Source organism: Laccaria bicolor, genomic scaffold (assembly GCF_000143565.1).
Source record: "Laccaria bicolor S238N-H82 LACBIscaffold_3 genomic scaffold, whole genome shotgun sequence".
NCBI lineage: Eukaryota > Fungi > Basidiomycota > Agaricomycetes > Agaricales > Hydnangiaceae > Laccaria > Laccaria bicolor.
In genome coordinates, this window is record NW_001889874.1 from 873,656 (window position 1) to 884,499 (window position 10,844).

The following is a 10,844-nucleotide window of genomic DNA, read 5'->3' on the forward strand; positions in this document are numbered from 1 at the left end:
TACATAACGTTTGTCCGGCATTTTATTTGACGGACATGAATGGCTGATGTGGGTCTGTTCAGGTTGCTGCCCCTGCTTGAAAAAAAATGTCCCACTATTGTCTCCTTGCCACCCGACCCAGTGCATCGTGATTCTCGCCCGTACTCTACTCATGAATGGGCTTCTGCTCACAACAGCCCCAACCCTCCAGAGTTCTCCCGGCGGCGTCGCAGACCTCGGCATGCAACTCCGCGCTCCTCGCTTTCCCTCTATCGCAATGGGGGCCCGCCAAAAGTGAATGACAGGAATGTTTCAACATTGTTCGTTATCCCCCAATCCCCCCCCTGTACGCCGTTTTTGCTGACATGCACCGCGTAGATCAAGTCGGTGCCCAGCCGATTGACCGACCTTGTAGCATGACGACTCTGCACATGCGACATGATGAGCCGATAGTAACGAAGAAGCAGGCTGGAGAGCTGAAGACGCTGATGCAGCAGCTGATCCCGGATTGCAGCCAAAAGGTGGAAAATGGCGTCGTGGCGTCGGAGCTTTCACCGATCTTCCAAGATCAGTGCTGAAATAGTACATCTCTCAGCAACCGGTGTCTTGTTTTCATTCACTTTATCAAAAGATTACGATGACCGCAATGTTCTCAAGGGACAAGCCCATCAAGAAGGCAGTTACCCAATTTGTCAAACCGAGGGACAGTAATTCGCGAGACTGCGTCCTATTTGACTTTGCCATCCGTAGTCCGTGACTATTCTTCTCAAGACGCACACTCTAAGAGGAGTTCTCCGGGAGCTGCTCTTGCATCGTGTCGTCAGTCGTCTCGGACTTCCCTGGGTTCTGCAAGCCAACCACTCGTCCGATTGGGTCATCCCGTTGAGCGCTGCAGAAGGTCTTCGCTTGCAGGTAATTATGTAAGTAATCAATAGGATCGCAAGACACGATCAACTCTGCCATACTCTGCTCATGTTACTCCAAATCTATATCCTTCAGTCAATCAAAAGCCGTCGACACATGGCGTTGTCGTTGGCTTACGACACAATGTATACCAACAAAACTAAGGTGGATAGAATTTTTGGCATCCGCGATTGGCGGGTTTTAATCCAGTGCGTTCATTTCTCTCGTTTCTTCTCTGTATTTCCGCTTATGGTGGTTATAGTGATTCCCTTCACAATTCGGATCACCGTCCCATGGCAAAAGGTCGGAAGGAAGGCGAGCACTGGACAGCCTGGGCCTTCGACATGAAGTCCAACCGCTCCATCTTCTACCTTCACATGTACAAGGCTGGGCGAGCGGCGAAATTTGGCGCAGATACACGCAAGACATTTCGGGCGTACGAGTACGACCTTCTATGGAGCGGAGAGGTAAGACGCTTTCCTGCATTCCCTTGTTCGAATCTTACCGCCATCTTAGGTGACAGCGAAATAGACATACATACTCTACTACCTTGAGACCGGTCAAGTCAATAAATAGGATGGGATGTTACGCATCATAGTACAGTAATCAGCGGTACCATGCGCTTCAAAAATATTCAAACGGAAAGGTTCTGACAAAAGGTATGTTAATAATGTATCTAACCGCACCCTACAACATACTTACCAACATTTTCGTGAACATCAGCTTTCCCGTCGTGGTTGAGGCTGACGCTGAAGGGCGCTCTGATGAATCTGGTCGGACGCATTGGACAAGGATTCTAGCAAGATGCACGTCCATGTACCTACAGGTCTTAACTCACCACCTACAACCTCACCGTCACCCCACTCAAAACGGCAAATCCGACCTCGCAGACCTCTCTCATTTCAGACGACATCATCGTCATCTGTTCTCGCGAGATATCCACGACTCTCTAGCCTCGTCGCCCTCAGCGCCACAAATACTCCCCCCAAATTCGGATTCCATGCCGTACAAACACGCTACAGAGTACCGGGACTCATCAGACTTCCCCCGCACGTTTTTCAGATCGCTAACAGCGCCTACTACCACATCCTCACCGTCACCCCACTCAAAACGGCAAATCTGGTGCCACCGACCTCGCACAACTTTTTCTGGCATCGTCGCCCATCTCAATTCGTTAGCATTAGCCCAAGGAACGCTAGCCGCCATGACGTTTTGCTCACCTGAAAACTGGTTGTGATTCTGATACGAGACTTGATTCGAGTTCGCATGTTGAGTGAACAAGGTCAAAATCACGCCGATTCAGGATCTGGCCAACTCCGGACGTTGGCTTGCGATGATTCCAGGCCAGATGGCTCCATCCTCTTTCGTTCTTGTTGTTGTTCTCAAAGCAGTCACATTCCGTATAGAATGCTCTTTCCGAGCCGCTGGTCACCCTCCTCTCCCATCCTAGTCATGGTGTTCATGTGGATGCTGTCAACGCCTTCACATGCTTCTCTCCGCCTGCCCCAGACGATTTTGATTCTGATGGACAAACTGCAGCGGAATTTGTCATCGATACTGAGAGGGCACGGGTCCGGTCTTGCAGCTCTCGTTTCAGCGATTCCACAACGTCCGCTATACGTTTTCTAAGATGTTATCGTCAAGTTACCAGATATGGCCACTCAGCTATTGAAGCTTGTTGCAGAGTATGGCTTCAAGATCGGAGATATTGAGGTAGAAATTGCATGGACATTCATCGCCTCCCTCATATCTTTGGGTCCCAATTTCGTCCCCCCTCACTCTCCCAAAACTACTCGTCCTTTGGCGGAAAGCCTGGTTCTCCGCAACAATGATCAGTGCGCCATGAGATTGTACGCTCTGCGGTCATTTGGTTTGCGCGTGTGTTGTTGACGGTTTCTTTAGGGTGGTGGTGTGATGGGAGTTGGGATTTGGTCCATCGTCGTTAGAAATCATGCTGTGACGTACAGCGGGATGACAGATGATCGCCAGGATGGAGGAGGGCCATACAATGATTTCGATGGCCGCAACTCGTGAGCCAATGATTTTATAAAGTCAGTCTCTTCTGATCAAGGACCGTCATAGCGTGCATCTGCTTTCTAAAGGTGGCAGTGGTCCCAAGCCTGATTATCGTATGTCGCTCCGTTAGTTAAAACTTATTCTGATATCTCCATCCAGATCGGTGGTTGCAAAAGCTGCTGATACAATTTGCGAACGACCGGTCGTTTCCCACAGCGTAATACGGGTCGCTCAATGGTGCGGGAAGTTTTGTGTGCGTGTACGCGTTCAGGGCTCTCATCGTTAACGCTGATTCGCTATATATAGGTACTGCTGGCTACGGAAACGATACTTGTGCCATCGGCCAGTCGTATGCCGACAATTCGATTCTGACTCTACTTTCAGACGTCTGCTTATGGAGGGATCTGTTGGGAATTCACCCCCACATGCATTCCAGCGGCGGCAACTTTGGTACGTTCCCTGCTTCCGATTTACCCCAGTCTAACGCTGAAACAACAATACAGGTGTTGAAAGTACTCTATCCCCACAATCCCCACCACAAATCACCACAATCTTCTACTTATTCTTTCTTCTCAGAGGCCAAGTTCTCCCTCTTACTACGGGGGTTTCTATGCATCATGAGCGTCACATTTGAGTGGTATTACGCAAGTAAGTTAGATGAAAACGGGTGTATGTAAATAAAGTAAAATGCACGATGTGTCATCGTCGTTACAAGAGGCATTTAACACGAACTGTACACGCGCAAAATCCCCGTAGTGAGCGTCACTGACACCCTGGTGATCACAGTTCTGAGCCTGTCCAGTTAGGGGTAGGCCTCTAAATCGTCGTGTATAGCGCCTTTGTTCTCAAATAACAACGAACGCGGACGAATGACCTCCGCGGCAGCGCGTTCGGGAAGAAGAACCTTCACCTGTTTTTGGTCTTCCAATTTGGTCAGTAAACCGTTGAAACGATTTCGGAGAAATCCAGGAAGGGCATGTGCCTTAATCGTTGCAACAAGGGCGCAAGCTTGGTCGATACACACTGGAAAAAGCGATGTAGGTCCATGTAAGCATTTTCTGTTCGAATTGCTCGAAAGCACCTGTTAGATTTCGTAAACTTTCGGTATCCATACTGAATGGAAGAAGGACGCACAGTCCAAGAGGTGATGCGACTTCGTCGTGGGACCAATCGGGAGGGCAGTGGATCCACTGTAGATGTTTGCGTCGAGCTCGAGTGCGAAACCTTGAACATATCCAGCGTTGACGTGATCGGACGGCTGTCGGCACATTTTTAGATCATGGCGCCCGATAAGACCACTACTGACAGCGTTGGACCAATCTGATACAGCAATTTAGAAATTGAGATTGGCGTTTACAGTAGTTACGCACCATTCCGCCTCATCCAACCCCTCTGTCGCACAATCCAGGCCATAGTAGTAGTGACTACGGCCTTCACCTTGATAGTGGCCTTGGTCTCTGGCGGCCTTGTTCTTCGTCCTGGTCGTCGTTGTGCATGAGTGGAAGAATGATCATGATCGTCATTAATATTCGGAATAGCTTTGGAAATAAACACAACCAAATTATACATACCTCCCTTCACCTCTCTTCCAACTCCAAAAACGAACTTTACAGGCGCTCCGCGTGGCGGGGCTGTTCCTCCGATCGTCTCATGAAATATGAAGCCCATTCCATTGAACTCTCTCGGGTCTATTGCATTTTTTTTGCAGCGTCATTCCTGACTGGTGATTACCTGCCTGCTACATGATATACGATGCCGTCTAACTTCTAGGTCTTCAGATGAACTTATCGCTATTAGGGTCACTTTATATTATACCTCAACATCTAACCAATTACCCTTGCGTCGTCACTCAATCAGATCCAACCTGCCGGTGCCTGAGATGTCGTGAAACAATACCACGAGAACTAACACGAGGTCTTGTCCAGGCTTTGTCATTTTGCTAATCACTGACGATTGACTGGTGACTGCTAACCAGATGGTTAGTTTTAGCTAGCTTCAATGAGCATGACTATCGGCCGTCGTCGAACATTCACCTCTTGACAATCCTCCTGATTAAGCTTGGCCAGGGATGGCACAAACGTCTTTGCAAAACTGAATCCCTTTAGGTGCCCACACACCTCTTTGTCGCATACGCCACCACGTGCAGTCTCCTCAACGTTAACTTTTCTTTCTTGAATCTGATCGATCAACAAACAACTGAGGTATCGGCGCTTCTCATTCAAGTTTTCAGTTACTGACCGATCCATCATTTGTAGTAGCAGGGTAAAATATTCAAGGCCGAGCAATCGCAAGAGTTCCCGCTTTCCTCGCCAAGATTTCCAGACATTGGTACTTTCTCGGACTGCTTCAGTATCAAGGTAAGCAGGGTAGCAATTCGCTTAGTCTTGAGCATTGATGGTAATCTGTGTACGGATGGGTCTTCGTCAATTGTGGAGGTTCTGACAACCAAGGTGCGTTTGTACTGAACTCGATTGACTATGAACATGTGCTCACATATCCTGAAGCTCCTTCCTCGTCACCCGCCACTCTCTGCTCTTGAGGACGGCCTTGGTGGCTTGCGTATCACCCGCAAACGCCTGTTTGAACTATTGGTCAGTAGTTAGCTAATAGTATTTATTGGCAAAGGTTGCCTCATGCTTGATGCATCGGGGTTGGACCCTTCGCGATCACTTTCACCACACCCATCTCTTTCATAAATCTCTTTCTCATGTCACTGTCAGTAGATCCAAACGATCCAACTCCTCTTTGTTAAGGACGCCTTTTCATGGATCTTTTTTCCTTGTCTTCGTTCCCTACTTTCCTTCTGTTCCATGCCACTCTAGTCCTCACAATGATCCACCGCCATGTTCGTTCAGCCATTCACCGACGTCTTAGACTTGCGCCATACCAACTCAATCTCCATGGAACTAGCCTGAGCGTGGCCACCGCCCGCATGTCACGAGCCACTGTAGCAGACGAGGACAAGGCCTCCGACGTTGTTATGCCAGAGGGTGCGTAAATTTCGACTGCCAGTGATGTTGGACTGATGCCACGACGCATCATCCAGTCCTCCAAGATGATGAACTTCGCGCCGCTCAAGCTTTGGTGGACCTAAGGAGCTCAGTGACCCAACTTGAAAGTCCTGATACCCCGACGATCCCGTCGCCTTTCGCAGAGGCATTCCAAGCCCAGAACCACGGTTCCCTAAGTCCTGATACCCCGACGATCCCGTCGCCTTTCGCACAGGCATTTCACACCCAGGACTACAGTCCCCCGACTTCCGTGTTTGTTGGATTGCACCAGCATCAGTATCACACGGAGGTGAGTACTTTTCCTGCAGCCCTTCTCGTGCAACTTTGTTCATCATCTATCTAGGATCTCCCCATGGTGCTCAGCTCCAGGAACACCAGCCCGAGTCCCATGTCCGAATTTGATATAGAAGGTGATAGTTCCGTAGGTTCTTTCACTCCTTTTCTTTCTCTTTTTTTTGTCTCATGGTCTGTTTCCCTCAACAGGAGAGCGATAATTTGGCGGAGACGATGGCTTCTCTTACCGAGCGGGTACAAGAATTATCAGACTCTTTACAAGGGCTCATAGAGTGTCTCGCACGCAATGAGGATGAACAGCCCAGCAGGGTTATGGAAATCAAGATAGACGGTTCTACCTTGTGTTCCATTGCTTTCAAGTAGATTGTTAGTAGGATTGTTATGTGTTATAAATGACGACTTGTTTCGCATCTTCCTCCATGGTAAGGAAGGTCGCGAGTCCGTCGTACCGTGGATCTTTTCATCCCCTCAGAAGTTAGGCATCGAGAAGCTATGGGCGAGAAGGTGCACCAGGCGTCCAGCGTTAGAAATTCTTTTCGTCCCCTCAGAAGTTAGATATCGAGAAGCTAGTGCACCAGGCGTCCAGCGTTAAGAATTTGATGAGTCGAGGAGTTCACCATTTTCAGGAGGGTCTAACTTTAAAGAACTTGCGGCTAGAAACGACGTTGACAAAGTGTACCAGATCGAAGTGACGCTACCAAGGCTGCGAAAGACGGGCATTGCAGATGACGATGATGTCGTCTGAAATGAGAGAGGCTGCGAGGTCGATGGCACCAGATTTGCGGTTTCGTGAGTGGTGTGACGGTGAGGATGTAGGTGATGAGTTACGGCCTTTAGGTACATAGACGTGCATCTTGCTTGGATCCTTGTCCAATGCGTGAGACCAGATTCCTCAGAGCACCCTTCAGCATCAGCCTCTTTCCGTTTAAATACTTTTGGAGCGCACGGTATCATTGTACTACAATGCCTTGCATCCTATTTACCGACTTCACCGGCGTACGTCTATTTCGCTGTCACCTAAAATGGCGGTAAGATTCGAACAAGGGAATGCAGGAGAGCCGTCTTACCTCTCCGCTCCGTAGAAGGTCGTACTCGTCCACCCGAAATGATTTGCGTGTATCCGCGCCAAATTATGGTAGAAAGGCCCAGGCTGTCCAGTGCTCGCCTGGTTTCCGACCTTTTGCCATGAGAGATGAACACACTGGATTAAAACCCGCCAATCGCTGACGCCATGTGTCGACATCTTTCGGTTGACTGAACAATATAGATCTGAAGTAGCATGAGCAGAGAAAGACAGAGTTGTTGGTGTGTTGATTCCTTACATAATTACGTGCAAGCGGTTCGTTGGCACCCATCCCGAACTCCTTCAGCAGCGCTCAACGGGATGACCAAATCGCTCGAGTGCTAGGACTGCGGAGACCCAGTGAGGGCTGAGACGAATGACGACGCGGTGCAGGAGCATCTTGCGAAGAACTCCTCCTCGAGCGTGCGTGTTGAGGATGTAAGCCACGGACGTGTTAATCGGCTCCAACACTGGTCCTCCCCCGGCAATCCGGCATGATGTATGGCGAAGTCAAATGGCAGGCAGTCTCGCGGATTACTGTCCTTTACACTGTGACCAAGTCATCAGGTTTGACGAAGTAGGTAATTGTCTTCTTGATGGGCTTGTCCCTTAAGAACATTGCGGTCGTCAAATTTTTCAAAAAGTGAATGAAACGAGAGACTGGGTGCTGAGAGACGGACTCTTTCAGCAGCGTCTTCGGCACATTGCGCTGCATGTGTCGAGTCGTGGTGCTCTGGGAGAACTTTGGAGAGTTGGGGCGCACCTGGTCCAGTACGCCTAATTGGTGCGAAGCGACGAAAGCGATGTAAAGCATCGAATTTGCAAAGCCCTACCCCAAGCCGCTCATATTTCTTACGTATGCGGAATTGAGGAATCCCGGTCCTAGTGAGTTCATGGTCCGACTCGTCTGCACTCATCCCATCCACGCCAAGGCGTTGAAGGATATGAACATGCTCTCCGGCGAGTTCGGGCAAGTCAATAGCTGCATTGATACGTCTGGAAAAGAGCTGCCAATTGTCCGCAAGTGAGTGCCCATTGGCATCGAAATGAGAGCATAACTCACAGTGTGCCTTCTCTCGTCTCTCCTGGTTTTCACTAGGAGATCCAACTAATCGCTGTGCGACATTCTCGCGACGTTCATGCACCTTCGGAGTGATTTTAATCGTGCTCCAAATGCACGCCGAACGGCCGCAATCTCATGAGAACTGAATGTGTCCGCATAAAGGAATTCAGCTTTCAACGTGCACTTCGGCTCTTCCTCCTGCTAATCCTCGTCGAAGACGACAGCCACACCAACTTCCTCATCGATCTCGCTTTTCCATGTCTGGATTGACCATAGCCTCGTCTTCAGCGTTGTAATTCGTAAATTTCTTCGAAAGATTGACGAGCTGTGAGAGCTGCTCGCTCGGAATGGCTCAATATCCTTCTTTTTGTCAAAACTCTTCGTCCCCTTGTTTTTGAGAGTGTCGAGCGTGGAATCGGCAGCACTCCAAGCGCAGTATGCACAGAGGAAAAAATAAGTTCGTAGACTTCGCGTGTTTCCCCGGTCTGTGGACGATAGGTGACGCTTTCAACGTCTTGCGTCGCCCGAATGACCGATGAGACCATGGGGAACGACAGCATTCTCCTGTATTACGGGACGGGCATTGTTAGCGACGAAACAATGGGAGGACAAATAGTACCCACAAAAAGGGTCGAGAGCTGTCTTAAGGAAGCAGTTAATCAGTACACACCGCCCACGGATTGCTGCACAAAGACCAGGTCAGCGACGAGGACAAACCCTAAAAGGCCATGAATTTACAGCAGCAGCGTGAGGACATCCTCCTCTTGGTAATCCACGCCTACCCGCCTTTTGGCTTCGATCCGGATTCAGCCTCTGCATCAGCGTCTTCGACTCTCCAGCCCGCTTCGATGCGAATAAAGCTACAAACAAATGTTAGATTCGGGAGAAGAGGAGAAAAGGAAGGTACACACGCACGGGTAAATGTAGCCAAGCCATTAAGTGGTTTCGTCACAATTCCGGAGGGTCCCAAGCACGATCTCAGCATTGAAGTAGTCCGCCAGCTTCTAGACAAATTGGGCCTCTGCTGGGATCCTCCGCCTGGATTTTGTCTTCCAGTTGGTCAATAAACCATAGAAACGATTTCGGAGAGATTCACGGAGGGCATGTGCCACGAAGCCGTTGTTCGTTGCAACAGCCTTGGCGATGGCAGTTCTTGCTTTGATAGTGGTGTTGATCTTTGGTCACCTTGGTCTTCGCTCTGGTCGTCGTTGCATGAGGCAATGTTAACACGGACTGTACACGCGCTCCGCGGCAGAGCCATTCCTCCTAGTATTGACGTATCCGCAAGAGAAGCATGTTGACTCCGATACGATAAAAACACAATGCAAAGGTAGGCTTGACCCCAACCTGAAGACTGATAAATTAGAGTGCATCGTATATGATGTAGCAGTCAGGTTAACGATCAGCAGTCAAGGATTGGCGCTGCAAAAACTGAAATGGACCCAATAGAATTGGATGGAAAGGGCTTCGAATGTTCGCGTTCCGATGAGTTCACCAATTTCAGGAGGCGCTAAAGAACTTTGAGCAATACGGCTAGAAAGGAGGTTGGCAAAACATACCAGATCGAAGTAACCATGCCAAGGCTAGCGACTCTACGGCTTCGTCACAATTCATGTGTAAGCTCTCGTTTCTGCCCTTGTCGAACCGAAGAATGGAGTATGTTGGCACATTTGTCGGCTTGAAGAAATTTGAAAGTTTTATTCCCTGGCAAAACCACAAGACCAGGGTTCATTGAGGTAACGTTGTGAGGTAGTCTAATATTCTGTAAGATTGAGCGCACCCTTGAAAAAAAGTGGAACACTTGCCTCCGAATCGTCGTGTATAGCGCCTTTGTTCTCGAATGTACAACGAACGTGGAACATTGCTTCTGTCTTGAAAGAAGAAGGAAGGGGAAGAGGAGGAGGACGTGCACACTCGAGTGAAGAGCGTGCCTCGGTATCATTGTCTGCATCGTTGCCATCTGGTGCTGGACGATACGCAGCCATTCAGCCGCAGCCGACGAAAGACCTGCACGGCAGCGCGTTCGGGAAGAAGAACCTTCACCTGTTTTTGGTCTTCCAATTTGGTCAGTAAACCGTTGAAACGATTTCGGAGAAATCCAGGAAGGGCATGTGCCTTAATCGTTGCAACAAGGGCGCAAGCTTGGTCGATACACACTGGAAAAAGCGATGTAGGTCCATGTAAGCATTTTCTGTTCGAATTGCTCGAAAGCACCTGTTAGATTTCGTAAACTTTCGGTATCCATACTGAATGGAAGAAGGACGCACAGTCCAAGAGGTGATGCGACTTCGTCGTGGGACCAATCGGGAGGGCAGTGGATCCACTGTAGATGTTTGCGTCGAGCTCGAGTGCGAAACCTTGAACATATCCAGCGTTGACGTGATCGGACGGCTGTCGGCACATTTTTAGATCATGGCGCCCGATAAGACCACTACTGACAGCGTTGGACCAATCTGATACAGCAATTTAGAAATTGAGATTGGCGTTTACAGTAGTTACGCACCATTCCGNCTCA

The 10,844-nt window shown here is 49.3% G+C and overlaps 7 protein-coding genes across 7 annotated transcripts; 5 read left to right on the forward strand and 2 right to left on the reverse strand.

Annotated features, from left to right (window-relative positions):
- Positions 1-999: 999 nt before the first annotated feature.
- Positions 1,000-1,413, forward strand: LACBIDRAFT_308545 (uncharacterized protein; the record flags this gene model as incomplete). The annotated part of the gene is made up of 3 exons (XM_001875553.1): positions 1,000-1,091; positions 1,145-1,349; positions 1,399-1,413. 3 exons carry the CDS (start codon positions 1,000-1,002, stop codon positions 1,411-1,413), a joined length of 312 nt encoding a protein of 103 aa, XP_001875588.1.
- Positions 1,414-2,334: 921 nt separating this feature from the next.
- LACBIDRAFT_308546 (uncharacterized protein) lies at positions 2,335-2,511 on the forward strand (the record flags this gene model as incomplete). The annotated part of the gene is made up of 1 exon (XM_001875554.1): positions 2,335-2,511. One exon carries the CDS (start codon positions 2,335-2,337, stop codon positions 2,509-2,511), a length of 177 nt encoding a protein of 58 aa, XP_001875589.1.
- A 24-nt stretch (positions 2,512-2,535) lies between these two features.
- Positions 2,536-2,797, forward strand: LACBIDRAFT_308547 (uncharacterized protein; the record flags this gene model as incomplete). Its single annotated transcript, XM_001875555.1, has 2 exons — positions 2,536-2,732; positions 2,785-2,797. 2 exons carry the CDS (start codon positions 2,536-2,538, stop codon positions 2,795-2,797), a joined length of 210 nt encoding a protein of 69 aa, XP_001875590.1.
- A 335-nt stretch (positions 2,798-3,132) lies between these two features.
- Positions 3,133-3,532, forward strand: LACBIDRAFT_308548 (uncharacterized protein; the record flags this gene model as incomplete). The annotated part of the gene is made up of 3 exons (XM_001875556.1): positions 3,133-3,151; positions 3,205-3,348; positions 3,402-3,532. 3 exons carry the CDS (start codon positions 3,133-3,135, stop codon positions 3,530-3,532), a joined length of 294 nt encoding a protein of 97 aa, XP_001875591.1.
- Positions 3,533-3,881: 349 nt separating this feature from the next.
- Positions 3,882-4,566, reverse strand: LACBIDRAFT_308549 (uncharacterized protein; the record flags this gene model as incomplete). Its single annotated transcript, XM_001875997.1, has 3 exons — positions 3,882-3,979; positions 4,033-4,218; positions 4,269-4,566. The coding sequence occupies 3 exons, from the start codon at positions 4,564-4,566 to the stop codon at positions 3,882-3,884; spliced, it is 582 nt and encodes a 193-aa protein (XP_001876032.1).
- Positions 4,567-5,728: 1,162 nt separating this feature from the next.
- Positions 5,729-6,566, forward strand: LACBIDRAFT_308550 (uncharacterized protein; the record flags this gene model as incomplete). Its single annotated transcript, XM_001875557.1, has 4 exons — positions 5,729-5,888; positions 5,945-6,198; positions 6,253-6,330; positions 6,393-6,566. The coding sequence occupies 4 exons, from the start codon at positions 5,729-5,731 to the stop codon at positions 6,564-6,566; spliced, it is 666 nt and encodes a 221-aa protein (XP_001875592.1).
- Positions 6,567-8,613: 2,047 nt separating this feature from the next.
- LACBIDRAFT_308551 (uncharacterized protein) lies at positions 8,614-9,314 on the reverse strand (the record flags this gene model as incomplete). The annotated part of the gene is made up of 4 exons (XM_001875998.1): positions 8,614-8,893; positions 8,953-8,971; positions 9,116-9,189; positions 9,241-9,314. The coding sequence occupies 4 exons, from the start codon at positions 9,312-9,314 to the stop codon at positions 8,614-8,616; spliced, it is 447 nt and encodes a 148-aa protein (XP_001876033.1).
- Positions 9,315-10,844: the final 1,530 nt, after the last annotated feature.